The sequence below is a fragment of the Topomyia yanbarensis genome, chromosome 2 (genome assembly GCF_030247195.1).
Source record: "Topomyia yanbarensis strain Yona2022 chromosome 2, ASM3024719v1, whole genome shotgun sequence".
Classification (NCBI taxonomy): Eukaryota; Metazoa; Arthropoda; class Insecta; order Diptera; family Culicidae; genus Topomyia; species Topomyia yanbarensis.
In genome coordinates, this window is record NC_080671.1 from 161486385 (window position 1) to 161500756 (window position 14372).

Consider the following 14372-nt stretch of genomic DNA (forward strand, 5'->3'; position numbering starts at 1 on the left):
GAACTTATTGTCTAAGATATTTAGTAATGGTCATCTCGGGCAAACGAAAATGTCCTGCCCCTTGTGCTCATGGTGCTCTCTCTCACCATCACCACGGACTGGAAGATCTAATATTAAATCTAGCTCGAAATATTTCAAATTAAAATTCAACACCCAGAGCTACTACAAAACAAAATGCAATGCAACATGAACACATTGGAGAATGTATTTAACAATGTGAGAAAGAACGGAGGAAAAGGAACTCGGCCGACCTACTCCTACCGCTAAGCCCCGGGCTCTGCTACCATAAAAGTCACCCACTACATTAGTAAAGTAATATCACAAACAACACAGCGTAAATAGAAAAAAATGTGACCTTGTGTGTGCACTAAAAAAACTCTAAATCGCTGGTTTTAAATATCGAAAATTGCATAAATCATCTTCGCGGCTCGTGCTAAAGTTGTACTAGCCCATCATAGCTCCGCCATTCCGTCGTTGTTGTTAGTCATGGATGTTATTTCAAAACGACAATTATATTTCCTACACTAAATAAAAATTGATCTTGGGCATCTGTTGTCTGTTGTTATATGTAGCAATAAAAGTCACAAGTGATTGTTTTCCAACCAAAGGGTTTTTTATTTGAAATTCGTGATCAACAGCAACGCTGTCTCCCTCAGTGGGCACCTGAAATAGCGTCCTGTTTGGCATAATCCGCTTGGAAATCTAGGAATAAAACTGTTCTCGATTCGCAAGAAAATAATCACGATTTTTGTTGATTTTTCCGTTTTACTTTTGATGTGCAAAATAACACCGTCTGGTTGCTAGTAAGGTTTATTGTGGATTTTGAACGATTAGCATTGTCTTGTGATAAATATATATACAATATATTAGTTTAAAGTTTTTAATAGAATGTAATTCTTTTCACTAGTACTATTTTTTACCTCTGAACCGTAATCTTATCGCATTTTGCATTGTGATGGTAATGTATAATTGCTAGTTACAATACAGCAAGTTAATTGATAAAACCCCAATATGGGAGAACAATTGATCTTGAACGTTCTCCTTGCGGCCTTCTGAAAGGTGTCTGATACTACAATCATTTGCAATGGTAGTCACAATGTTTAAGTATTATATTTTGATTAATTTGAAACATCGTTTAAACGGGAAAACATCATTATTCCAATTTGATTAAGTATGTGCTTGTATAATGTAAGTTTCATTTTATTTAAATAATATAATGATATTCCATTCCCAAGAATATTTTTCAACGAAATTACGGAGAAATATATGTGCTATGAAACACTTGACATTTACAGTGAGTTAGCTAAATTCATAATCCAGTTTCCATTGATCCGATTGTTGGTTGCCGTTTTTCCGTTCTTTTTCGCGTAGTATGGAAGCATTTGAGAGTGTGATCTTACTCAATTTCCTTCAAGCCGTTTTCTCCGCCTGACTTTCCATTGCTTGCGGATTTTGTCTTATTTTCATAGATGGGTTGTGTTTGCGGTTATGTTACAGTGTCAGTGTGGGATGTGCCGAGGTCGATTGCCATTTCCGCCTAAACCGGAGAGATTTTATCGTGTTGCAGTTGAGCATACTTTTGCAGCAGACAAGATTTCTTGCCATTTTTGCAGTCATCACCGTCGGTCTGTCTAACGCTGCGTTTTCGCTTTGTAATCATAAATCGTTTCTGGTGGGAGAATCCTGAAATGAGAAGAAAATATTGTTGTATTAAATTGATTATCAGGCGTTGTGAGTTGGGAAACCGGAAATGCAATTTCACAGGTACACTTATGATTGGAAATTCTTCTGTTATGCAGTAGTATCAATGTTTTCATCGTTATACACCACGTAACGGAGCCGTAAATATGGAACCAATATTATCAATTCAAGACCGTCTGTAGCACTCTTCTGGGCTCCCGCAGAAAAAAATCACTTTTTTAACACTCCCTATGTGGCTTGATTTTCAAACTTGTTTCTGGTGGTTGTAAGTGCACAGTAGCGGATTTCCCTGAAAACCTGGCCAAAAGTCGAAAATTATTTTGACCTGCAGATGCGGTAATTTCGGGATAGACGCCACATATTTTCAAAAATCAACCCTGTATTAAAGTAATCCAAACAATATATGATTAAATCATTTTTATAAATTGCGCCAAGTCTTTGAAATACACTGAAATGAATTAGTTATTGTAGAGGGTTTTCGAATTCCTCTCATTAGCAACCGAAACTAACTTAGTGACAAGACCAAGCTAGCGGATTACCACTGGCTTTAAAAAACGAAAACACAATTTGTGTTTCTTATCAATCTTCTAGTCCTGCGCGAGGTTCCGTAAGAAAAGAAGTTCTAATTTAAGCTGATGAGAATTAATGAACCGAAATTTAGTTTGGCTTAGCAGGCCTATGAAACATGCACTATTGCTTCTTGGAGGAGAAAAATTTGGAAAAAAACTATTTTTTAGTGTTTCGGATTCTCCTCGTCAGTAACTAACACCAACTCAATGCTAGTTAGATAAGTATTCGAACTCCCTTGTTCAGACCAGCAAAGAATTCTTCGTACTTTATGATGCGTTTAAGGGGGGCGTCTGGTGCAAAGCAACAAAAAAATCGACTTCTTTTTTATCCGCTCAATTGTTAGTATTGAACCTCTAGAATAGTCTTCCGTAATCTCGGTGGCCACACTGAGCTTCTTTTGTTTTAAAGAGCCATGCATTCCTCGCGCGTATTTGCTGTATCACACGCAGATTACAATCTATCTGCAACAATTTTCGAAAATCTGACAGCAATAATGTATTTTTAACAATAAGTGTAAACAATACACTCTAAACTATTTCGACCCAAATTTTCATGATAAGATACCCAATGGATTATTTTCTATAGCGTATTTCCCGTGATGCAATTCTCCCCCTTTCATATTGTGACAAATGTTAAGGTTAGCTCAGATGCCAAATATAACATCATTTGTAACAATTTTAGACCCCCGCCCACTTGAAGTTTTTGAAATTTGTACTATGAGAAAACATGGAGGAAAAATATATTAAATGCTATAAATTTTAAAGTTGCACTCAGAAAATTACAACACATACCTCTTTTTAACGGAAATAACCTTAGTATTTGAATGAAGGTATTTCCGTTTCTCGAAAAATACGGAAAAGTGGAGTACTGGATCAGTTTGTCCCTATTAATTTAATTTAATAACTTATCGTAAAATGGAGTTGGCATGTGCGATTTAATTATAAAAATGTGGAATCGAGACTAAATGTCAAAAAAATATGTTTCTGAATTTCACCGGAAACTAATCTATTTTTGTTTTGTTTCTAAGAATTTTCCATGAAAATGGATTGAAGAATAATAGAGATATATGAACGTGAAATTGATGAGTTTTAATATGAATGACAAAAGGCTCAATAACCCCTACTTCTCGTATTCGGACAAAGGTCGTAAAGGTTCCGTTCGATTTCTGAGATTATTTCACATTTTGAAAACTGCAAAATGCGTATGATTTGGAGTACAGAGCAGAAAAAATGGGGGATGTTGGGGACAAAATGACCCAGCACCTCACTTTCCCGTATTTTTAGAGACACGGAAATATCAAATAATTCAAATACTAAGGTTATTTTCTTTAAAAATAGACATGCATTGTAATTTTCTGAGTACTACTTCAAAAGTCCATGTAATATATTTTTCCTCTATATTTTCCCATAGTACCAATTTCAAAAACTTCAAGCGTAGTGGGTGCTAAATCTAATAGTATTGAAAAAGTTGAAATATTATCTAAATTTAACCAAAAAAGTGGAATTCTGATATCTAAACGTGAATTCTTATATCTAAACTTTAAACCTAAATTATATTGATGAAGGCGAGGTGAGAGCTCATAAATAACTGTTTAAAATTGTACTTATTTAATTGTTTACTTAAATTAGGTGAACTTATCCTTATCTGCTGTATAACTTATCCTTATCTGCTTAAAATTATTGACTGTCTGATTATCGTTGAAGACTGCGAACGGTAACATGATACTTAAAACTAAAACTAGGTTGGCAAAGCTGTATTATCGTGCAACATGAGGCCTATCTATATCGCCATTCACCTCTGATACAGAGTTCCTATCCCTTACCTCCCCGCGGTGCCAAACGGGGTACAGGCCACATTTTGTCGTTTTTGCTTAGACTTGGGACTAGGTCGGGTTCTATCCCCAACCACTGTCAGTTTGTTCACTTCGATGGGTTGACGGATTGGAGCCTGTCTCGGTTTTGTTTCGAGCGGGAGTGGCATTAGTGAAGATCGGCTAGGATCTGTGGTCGTATGCTGACAGGGACAGGCTTGTCCCCTACAAACGACGCGCGCCTGAAACTGCTGGTGCATCCGTCTTGCAGAGTGAATCTTTCGGTACAGTTGGTTATATTGGGCAGCACAAAATTATTTCTTGGTTTCCTTTTGTAAGTTCGGGTTGTATACAACCCTCGATTAATATATTTTTTTCAATAAATAGGTGTTCGGCAATCAGCTCAACCCCAATAAGACTTTAATCTAACTAGTATCGATGATCACGGGTCAATACGTATTGAAAATTCGCCGCGTCTGTTTTAATGAATCAAGTTCCGTTAATTTGTAAATGCCTACTCTAATATTACATTATATTGGTAGGAATTTTGTAACCGTCATACGTCCCTTACGTTACCACTAAAAAGGAAGGGGGTTTAAGAAGTCGGAACTGGTCTGTTTTTCACTCGAACAATTATTGCAACAGTAATGAAAGTAGAGGAAAGCTGGGGGAGAAGTTTTTGGTACTACTGTGTAAAAGTTTATGAGTGCCATTCAAGACAGTTTTTTAAATATTACATATCACAATCTGAATCTTTTGACATTGAAAATGTCTTACTGCACTATCTGGAGCAGGGTGTCATTCTAAAATCTAGAATCAAACGTTGTCATGTTTTTGCGTCACCAAACAATTCGGAGTTAACTGAAATTATGTTTTATTGCTATAGTGTTTTTGTATTTCAATAGCACACTATTGAAAAACAAGCACAAATGAATAGATCTCGGAAAACGTGAAAACTTCCATACATCAGTCAATCTATCCCCGGCAGAGCCGACGATAGGGAGCACCTTAGTGATTCAAACAAACACGAAAAGTTATAAATAAATATACCGCGTGCCTGTTTGAATCAGTTGTTGCTCTTTTGCCAGACAAGTAACATCGTGCCTATAGCGTCTTGTGCGATAGATTTGAGCACCCAGCACACTACGCTTCTATGGATGACGTCATTCTCGACTATTTAAAGAATATCATTCCTCGAGCGAGTTCATTCTGCCATCGAACGTCGGGCCGTAACGAACAGCAGTAGCAATGAGGAATGTTGACAATGCGCAGCGATGAGTGCTGCATTTCATCAGTGCTACCGCTGGGGGTGGGGACGACGGCAGGTATAGGCATCCAGTGACCAAGCCCTCGTGATGTCTCCTTTCCATGGCTCTGATTGGCTGTATTGATGACGTCATTCTCGGATATATAACTTGCAGCATTGCTCGCGCTTGCTCATTCTCTGGTCGAACGCGGAGCGGAGACGATAGCAGTAGCCGACAGATATATTTAAATTATGCAGTGCGCTGTGTACTGTTTTGCACACCACAACTGAAGAGTTGCGGCACTCAGTGTCAGTGCTAGTCAGCATGTTGCCCTAGTTAGCTCAACCCATATCGTATCCCTACCCATTGGGTACACAAATGACGTAGCTTTTTTTCGGCGAATTTCGACCCCTCCCTCCCCCTCGGAGCATTTTGTCACAATATTCCCCCTAGTCACACATCGTCACAAATTTGCTACACCCCTCTACCCCCTAAAGTGCTACGTCATTCATACATGGCCCTTGACACCGTACTGGCTGTAAATTTAAAACTACCGTCATCGGGGGTTACTTTACGCCAAAAATAGAACGTTTTGTACATTACACTCAAGAACTATGATCACAAAACTTCAAATTTGAAACTGTTTGATGTTTTACATATTTGGCAGAAGTACCTCCAAAGTCAGTGAAAAGAACTTTTCGAAAATCAAGATTGAACAAAGAACTAAAAAACAAAGCTACTTTACGCCAAATAGTTTTTTTAAATCATGTTAACTTCTTGATTTATTGTTATAGATAATGATCGTCATTTATGTGTGAATTCAAATGAATGTCGCGCTCGTACAAATAAAATGGGTATGTTCAAGAACTGCATTATACGCATCCAATAATCTTGTTTTGGAGAGTCAATAAGTCCTACAATTAAAAACAACAAGCCGAGAAAAAAACGCTTAAAAGTTTTATTCCGGAGTAGTTGTATTCCGGAGTGCAAAGGTTTTTCGAACAGAAATGCGAATGGTACTGTTATATTTAATGGTCAGTTCAGTTCATCCATCTTTAATGAGATATCCATTTCCAATATATCGATGACCTTTTTGTTTAGTAAGGTTTTAACCATAAGTTCACTCGCCTACACTGCTGCTCCCCGCTGCTTATTCTATCATTCCACGACAAATTTCTTCGATACACATAGTTTAAATACTTCTAGAAACGATGGCGTTTTGTAACTACACTACTCAACTTTCAAATTATCGATTGCTGTTATTTTTCAAAACAGTCAAACTAGTACGCTAATAAAAATCTGCTTTGAATTTGAATCAAATCCCAAAATAAGAGTAAATTTTAGATCAAATATACAGATTGTGCAATATAGACCAAAGGGGTTATATACAAAGTTGGAACTCACAAAACCAAATTTTTATTGAATATTCTGAAAGTACATACTTTTGAAAATATCTGTGCGAAATTTCATCCAGATCAGAGCATCAGATTTCAAACTACAGCCGTTCGCAGCGCGCAGGTTCTTCCACGAGTGAAGTTAACACAAAACTTTAAACGCAATTATCTCGGAACTATGAGGTGAACGTGATATCTCAAAAACTATTCATCCGATCTTCATAATTTTTTTTTGAATTGTTTGTATTAATATTCTCGTGTACTTGAACGGTTCTTTTTTATCCAATAATTTTCGATTCTTTGCAATGAATTTTTGTTTAAAATTTTAAACACCAAAAAACTCAATTTTTTGGTCAACATGTTTTTTTATCGGAAATAATTTTTTTTTATTGGGAAACCGATCCGTTCAAGTTCACCTCAATCCATTTTTCTTCAATAATCTTTTTCTTTTTTGATTTCTGTTGAGCGGTTCGGCTTGGAGAGCGTTCACCGCAAACCTCTACCAAAAAACACGTTTCGGGGGATAGGCCATAACGTCACAAACCTTGAATATTTTTATAATTCAACCTGTTTTTTTCGAACTTCGATAACACTACTAACGAACTGTTTTTCCCTTTTTCAAATAAGATTTGCATAAAGCACTTAAAAAAACACGAACTTAGCTCACTTTTTCGCCACAATTTTGTATATAACCCCTTAAGTAAAGCTTGGCGTAAAGTAGCCCCAATTTTAGATAAAATGGACATATGGTCACCAATTACCAATCAAAAATACGGACAAAAAGTACAAACACAAATATTTGTTTCACATTGCCAGGTTAATTTCTATTATCACCCTACCCATTTGAAGCCGTTGGTTAGAGCGGTGTCTGTCATCTTTGTTCAACGCATTGAGTCAAATGGTAGCACAACAATAGGGGCACTCGATTCGAGTTTTCTTTACGCTCAAACACGAGAATTTTACTGTTTTCAGCGCATTTGTGCTATTATATTGGTTCTTAACAACGAAGCAAAGCTGTGGATGTCATTTTTTACGCATTCCATTGATTGTAGGGCTAAAAATTAACGAATTAGTGAGGCACCCTGCTTAGTATGGTGAAAATAGGCACTTTACCCTACTATGTTTTGTTTTTGTCAAAATATAACGCTAAATTTGAACTAGAAGCTCAAGTATCATTCTTTAATTTTGGCGTAAAGTAGCCCCCGTGGCGTAAAGTAACCCCCGATGACGGTAAGCAATGAAACTGAAAGATAGGTATTCTAGAGCGAATCAGTTATAAACATAACACGGAAACGTGGGTGGGCGTAGCGTATTGGTAAATCGATTGCCTTGTACGCAGCCCACCTGGGTTCGAGTCCCGACCCCGCACATAGGGTTAGATATTTTTCATAAGAGATTTTTCTAACCCGAAGAGGCGAATGACCTTAAGGTTAAACCCTCTATAATAGAAATAAAAAAAATAACACGGAAAACTAGGACTAGGCAGGCTCATATGGCCATGATCGAAAGGGAATTTGAAGAATCCATTGCCTTCTGCTGGTAGGAGTTGAGCTTTCCACCCAAGTTTACCACCCAAGTTTACTTTGTAATATGATTATGAAACAGTTAAAATTTGAGCATTAAGTTAAAGCAGCAAAACCGCAGAGTGACTATATTCGGGAAATTCAATTTTAAAAATTTTATTAACTTTTACACTCACAGAAATCTTCAGTTAATATTTATCAATGAATATTTAAACATTAAAGCAAATAAAAAACACACAAGTTAGGATAACCCCTGAACCCTTTGCGACGCGAATTTTTTTTTCATTGTTAATACTGTTATTTTTAGCTTTATATAGGTTTCCGGGGTCGCTGATTCTGATTCTGACATCGAAAATGTAAAATTAAAAATGGCGGATCCAAAAAACTCCCGTGAATCGAGTTTTATACTGACTGTAACAAAATTTGCCAATTTCGTAAAAAATGGTTTGCATTTTGTAGGCGCCATTTTGAATCTTCGAATTCTGACATCAGAATCGCCCCAGAACTCGTAAATCGAGTTTTATACTCATTGTAACAAAATTCGCAAATTTCGTAAAAAATTGCTGCCATTGTGAATTTTGAAATTCTGTTAACAGAATCGTAATCAGCAACCTCAAAAACCACTTAATCTATTTTTTTGCTAGTTGAGAAGTTATCCTTGTTTCTCAGAATCTTTTATAGACCAACATACTAATAAACTCCATTTTTGCATATTTTGATAATTTTTTTCTAAAAGACTGACCTTCGAAAAATTCTGCAAAAAATCTATTATTTAGTTTAATGTTTGAGATATTCGCAAATTTTTATTAGAATTTTTAGTTCAGGCACAGCCAAATTTATTGTAAAAAACGAGATTTTAAAGTTTTAATTGTTTATAAGTAATAAGTAATTAACAAATTCACATAATTTTTGTGCTAGTTGTACTCCTTACATTCCTATGAATTGATTAAAAGAAAAAAATCGTATTTATATGTCAACGCTAGAAATCCAATAAAAAATAGGAGAAGTAGGTGGAATGTATATATCCCACTGCGTCGCAAAGGGTTAAGTAAGTTTAAACGGTTAGAAAATCGGCACAGTTATGCCAACGCAAAGTGTCGCGTCAAACAAATTAAGGTACCAACTGAAACAAGTAATTAACGGCAGCTGAACGAGACAATCAGAAAAGTAACATCGTGTTTGTGTTTAAAAACCACCCACGTTACCGGTCCCCAAATTTACAACCAATATTGTAATATACACCCATTTGGTCATAAATATTCCAGCCTCAGGAGTCACGAACAAAGTGCAACAACTACCCATTTGCTTACCGTTTTTGGTAGGCTTGCCGCCATATCCATCCAGTCGGGAAAGTGTGTCAACGTCCAACGGGAATCCCAAATAGTCGACGGCCGGTTCGGTCCACGTGTTCATCCATGCACCGTCTGCGTCGCTGTAGGGTGCCATCGGACCGGTGCTTCCAGGGGAACGGGCTAGAGCTAGCGCAAGGGGAACGTCCTGATAGAATGAATTTCCTGAGTAGGGTAGCACATCATTGGGACCGTTGGCCTGCGAAATCGACGGGTAGTAGTCCGAAACGTATGGATCACGGGACTCTAGCAGGGCAAGTAGCGACAGGGCATCGGCTGGAGACATTTTTGCTGGACTGCGTTTTAACCTGAAATTGAAACCAAAACACATGGGCGATGTAAACAGTTAAGTATTGGTAATCCTTGATAAATTAAAAAAGGCAGGCGTTATCAGGGAAGGGACTGCCTAGCTAGATACAATATGAATAAATTTTAAATTCAATGTGGAACTGTTCACTGAGTGTCTCATTCGACTCTCGGTGCTCATCGAACATTCCAAAAGAATGAATTTGGCTAAATGACACACATCTTATCAGGTTTAGTGATTGCTTCAATCGGAAACGCTGCTGACAGCCTCAAAGCTCAATAACTGGGTTTATACTGTGTAATTTATATTCGAGACGATATCACCGCCGAAGGTAAGTTAAAAGAAAATGCTAATCCCAATACATCCATTGATAATTCACTTATCCGAGCATACCCAGAATCGCTGAACAATGATAATAAAATCACGATTGGGCGGCACTTCTGTGTACAATAAATGCAATTTGGAGCGAGTCAATCAATCAAATTATTTCCCCTATTATCTCGTGTCTACCTTTTGTGGTGAATGGGAACCCCGCGTCGCATAAATTGGTCATCGTTATTCAGTAGTCCTTAATATATATTATTAATTAGGTTTGTTTCAATTCAATGCTTCTTTTTGTAGGTACCGGTGCAGTCAAAATAATGCCGGCTGTCAATAAAATGAATGTACAGTTCATTTTCACAAATTGAATTTATTGTCGGTGACATGATATTAGCTTTCAAGGCGAATATTTTTGCGCAGGTGCTTTCAAAAGTTTTGATTATTCAGTCACTCTCGAGTTATAAAAAACTTCTAAGATGTTTTGGCTTAGTGCTTTGTGATAAACAACTTATTTTGGCTCAAAAACCGGGTCGTATTACTGGTCAGGTAGCGTCATTCTAGCCGGTAATTATTTATTGCTTTGTGGAAAGCGCAAGGGTGTCGCATGTGCTGCTTTTAGCTTGGGTAGTGTACTTCAGTTGGCGTGAAAAAAGAACAAGCTAACAGTTGCTCCAATCTAAGTTAGGATATGTTAGAGTCTCTTATCGTATTATAGAGTATTATAAAATATTATAATATTATAATATCTAGAGTATTATAAAATAAGATATTTTTAATCACCGAGGAACTTATTGCCCAACGCGCTTAACAAATTGAGTTTTCCGATTGGAAAAAAATGATGTGCTCATTCCAGTAAAATTACTTTTGTACTCAAAGTAGCTGATATAATAAGGAACAACCAGTGAAAATTTCAGATTGATCGATTAACCATTCGATTCAGTTCATCGAAGTCGAAAAACGTCTGAATTTATGTGTATGTGTGTATGTGCACGCAGAAAAAATCAACCATATTTAAACCAAAAATATGTGTTATGGACTCCAATAATCTATTATTTATTACTTCAACTAACAAATTTATTGGTATTTTTACATTTCTTATAAAAGAAATGTATAGAATTCGCTCAAACTTTCAAGATTTTTTCCGAGGCCCGGAGGGCCGAGTCTTATATACCAATCGACTCAGCTCGACGATTTGGGACAATGTCTGTGTGTGTGTGTCTGTGTGTGTGTGTATGTAACGGACAAATTCTCATTCGTGTTTCTCAGCAATGGCTGAACCGATCTTATCCAAACCAATTTTAAATGAAAGAACTAAAAAACAGTATGAACGCTATTAATTTGTTTTTGATTCTGATGTTTAGTTTCCAAGATATGAATGTTTGAATGTATAAAAATGGCGTTTTTTTGGATTATCTGCCGAAATTGACAACATAGATTAACAATTTATATGTTTTTAGACAGCTTTAACGAATACCTTTCGAACAAGCTATAGATTGTTGAAATCGGACTATTATCATAAGAGATATTTAACATTAAATGCGGACGAAAGATTTTTATCATTTCCCATTGCCAGAAATATGACCAAAAACATGTAATCTATTATTAACGCCAAAACGGCTTATTTTAGGTCAATAGTATCTTCGGAGAATTTAATGGAGGTAATATGCCTTTTCTTTTGGTATTGTGCTTTTGCTGATTAATCCCCCTATGAGTGAGATATTTTCACAAATTTTCTTGGAAGTGATTATATCGAAATGATGTCTTCAGCAAATTTGTAGCTCTTACTTTTGTGAATAACTTTCCTACAGACTTCAAATATCTATTTCGAATACTTTAAAAGTTATGGTTTGTTATTTGTTGATTACTCTTTGTCGCCTATTTATTGTTCAATATAGTAATAATCCATTGAAATAAGCTAAACATTATTTCGATAAAACGAATTTTGTATTTCATTTTACTATCTACAACCGCTAGAAATAATCACCGAACACTTCCAAGTTATCTGGACGGAACTTGTTAACTTATCAGTACAAAAATGTTCATTTGTGCGAACCTTCTGACTGCAATTCGATCTGAAACATATCGGAAAATGAAAAGCGAAATAAATAATTCCGAGCAACGGCGTAGCCAAGAGAAGGTTTTGGGGTTTAACACAATACAACCCCCCCACACCCCCCACCACCACACCCAAAAAAATTGGATTGAAGTTGAAAATTTATTGATGCAGATCATGAGGACTTTTGATAAATTGTCGGAATGGTTCCTGATATGTAACTGATCTATTGATCTTGATTTCACAGTTGTCTAATTGCATCAATATCAAATTCCTGCCTGAGAACATTCCAATAGAAAATTCCAGAGTTCTGTAATCAATCATAATCCTCAGATTTATTTTCAAATTGATCTCGTTTTTGTAGAGATATACTGTAATAAGGGTCTTTATTTAATAGGAAGCGAAGTTAAAATTGATTTAATGTCTATGAAACATAGAACTGCTCACCAAGAAAAATGCATAACTTTCAACATTTGCTAAAAATGTTTTTGCCTTTCTCATTCACTCTAAAATTCGTCAATCTAATCCCGACCCGAAGGGCCGAGTGTCATATGCCAATCGACTGAGTTCGTCGAGATCGGAAAATGTCTGTGTGTATGTATGTGTGTGTATGTGTGAATGTGGAAAAAATTTGACCTCTGTTTCTCAGAGATGGCTGGACCGATTTGCACAAAGTTAGTCTCAAATGAAAGGTACAACCTTCCCATCGGCTACTATTGAATTTTTTATTGATTGGACTTCCGGTTCCGGAGTTACGAGTTGAAGAGTGCAATCACACAGCAAATTCCCATATAAACTGAAATGAAAAATTTTCAAAATCAAATTTGTATTTTTGATGCCCAATGACTTTAAAATGCATGAAACATTGAGATGTTTGACAAAAATTGACTTTTTTGGACTTTGGTACATTTTTGCCTTTCTCATATAGAATGGTTATGCAATCACTCTAAAAATCGTCAATCATACCGGCCCGGAGGGAGTATGCAGTGAGGGGTTGCTACTTTAAAATTAAACCTAGTTTAAAATTTCTTAACAAGTTGAAAATTTTCGGCAGGACCTGGACCTCCCGGATCTTTCTCCATGATCCGCCGCTGGTTTCAAGCGATGTTTCAGTATCACATAGTATCTCAAGATCGTGGCTGTCGATCCATTGTATGTATGTGTAAATCGTACTGAACATGTAATATTCATTTCCACCATTGTATTGAACATAACCAGCCATGGAATCGTAGTCTGGACAAATGAGAAAAGCACAATTGCACCACTAAGTGGATTAAAACAGGTTTTTATTTTGGGAATGCGTCGAGTTGAGACGAAAACGTAATATGATTAATAACGAGGATAACACTTTCCAAATGTAGAGAGAAATTTATGAAAAAGGTTCTGATCGATTTTGATGAGCATTTGATTTTGTTGTATGACCAATTATATGTATAAGTCAAATGTTTAAAAACAGTAATTTAAGGTCAAGATAGCATCATTTTGAAACCGCCAATTTCGGAGGTTTAGTATCTTCGATGAGTTTTACAAACGTTAAACAGCGCATCATTTGATAAAATAATTTTGACGGTATATCGTCCAAGAAGTATTTATGGTGAATTTTCTCAGGTTAATATTCATGACTACAATAAAGTCTCAACAAATTCGCTAAAGACACGAACTCTGTTACTATTTTCTGAAAAATTAATTCTGCATAATTTTAAAACTTCAAAAATTACGGTTTCGGAATTATGCCGTTTGGGCAGTAAGATCGATTTTTACCAAACCCCCACCAATTGTAAAATTGGTATTGTAAAAAAACGTAAGGGCGATACTTTAATGCTGATAGGTGGGACCGAAAATCGCCAAAGGGGCGATACTATCATTTTGTCAATTTCAATAGCAAACCCAAATTTTAATTTAATAATTTCAAATACTTCATGAAGTTTTGGATTTCGATCACTGCATCATGCAATCTAAGATGTAAAAAACACAATAGTTCTTAAAAGGGGAAATAAAACCAAGACTGGAAATATTCACTGTTGATTTTATTTGAATGGTGTCACTACTAGTATCGCTTTTTTCAAGAAAAAGCGTTGATTTCTTAGTTCTCAGTCG

General features: G+C 36.2%; 1 protein-coding gene across 2 annotated transcripts in view; it reads right to left on the bottom strand.

The window, feature by feature from the left end:
• Window positions 1-591: 591 nt before the first annotated feature.
• LOC131681931 (uncharacterized) overlaps window positions 592-14372 on the bottom strand; it is a 323359-nt gene continuing 309578 nt past the window's right edge. For both annotated transcript variants that reach the window (XM_058963033.1, XM_058963034.1), the window contains exons 5-6: window positions 9556-9902; window positions 592-1683 (exon numbers count right to left, since the gene is read on the bottom strand). In XM_058963033.1, the coding sequence (XP_058819016.1) occupies window positions 1538-1683; window positions 9556-9902 (493 nt within the window). In that variant the 3' untranslated portion in view covers window positions 592-1537. The remainder of the gene's footprint in view (window positions 1684-9555; window positions 9903-14372) is intronic.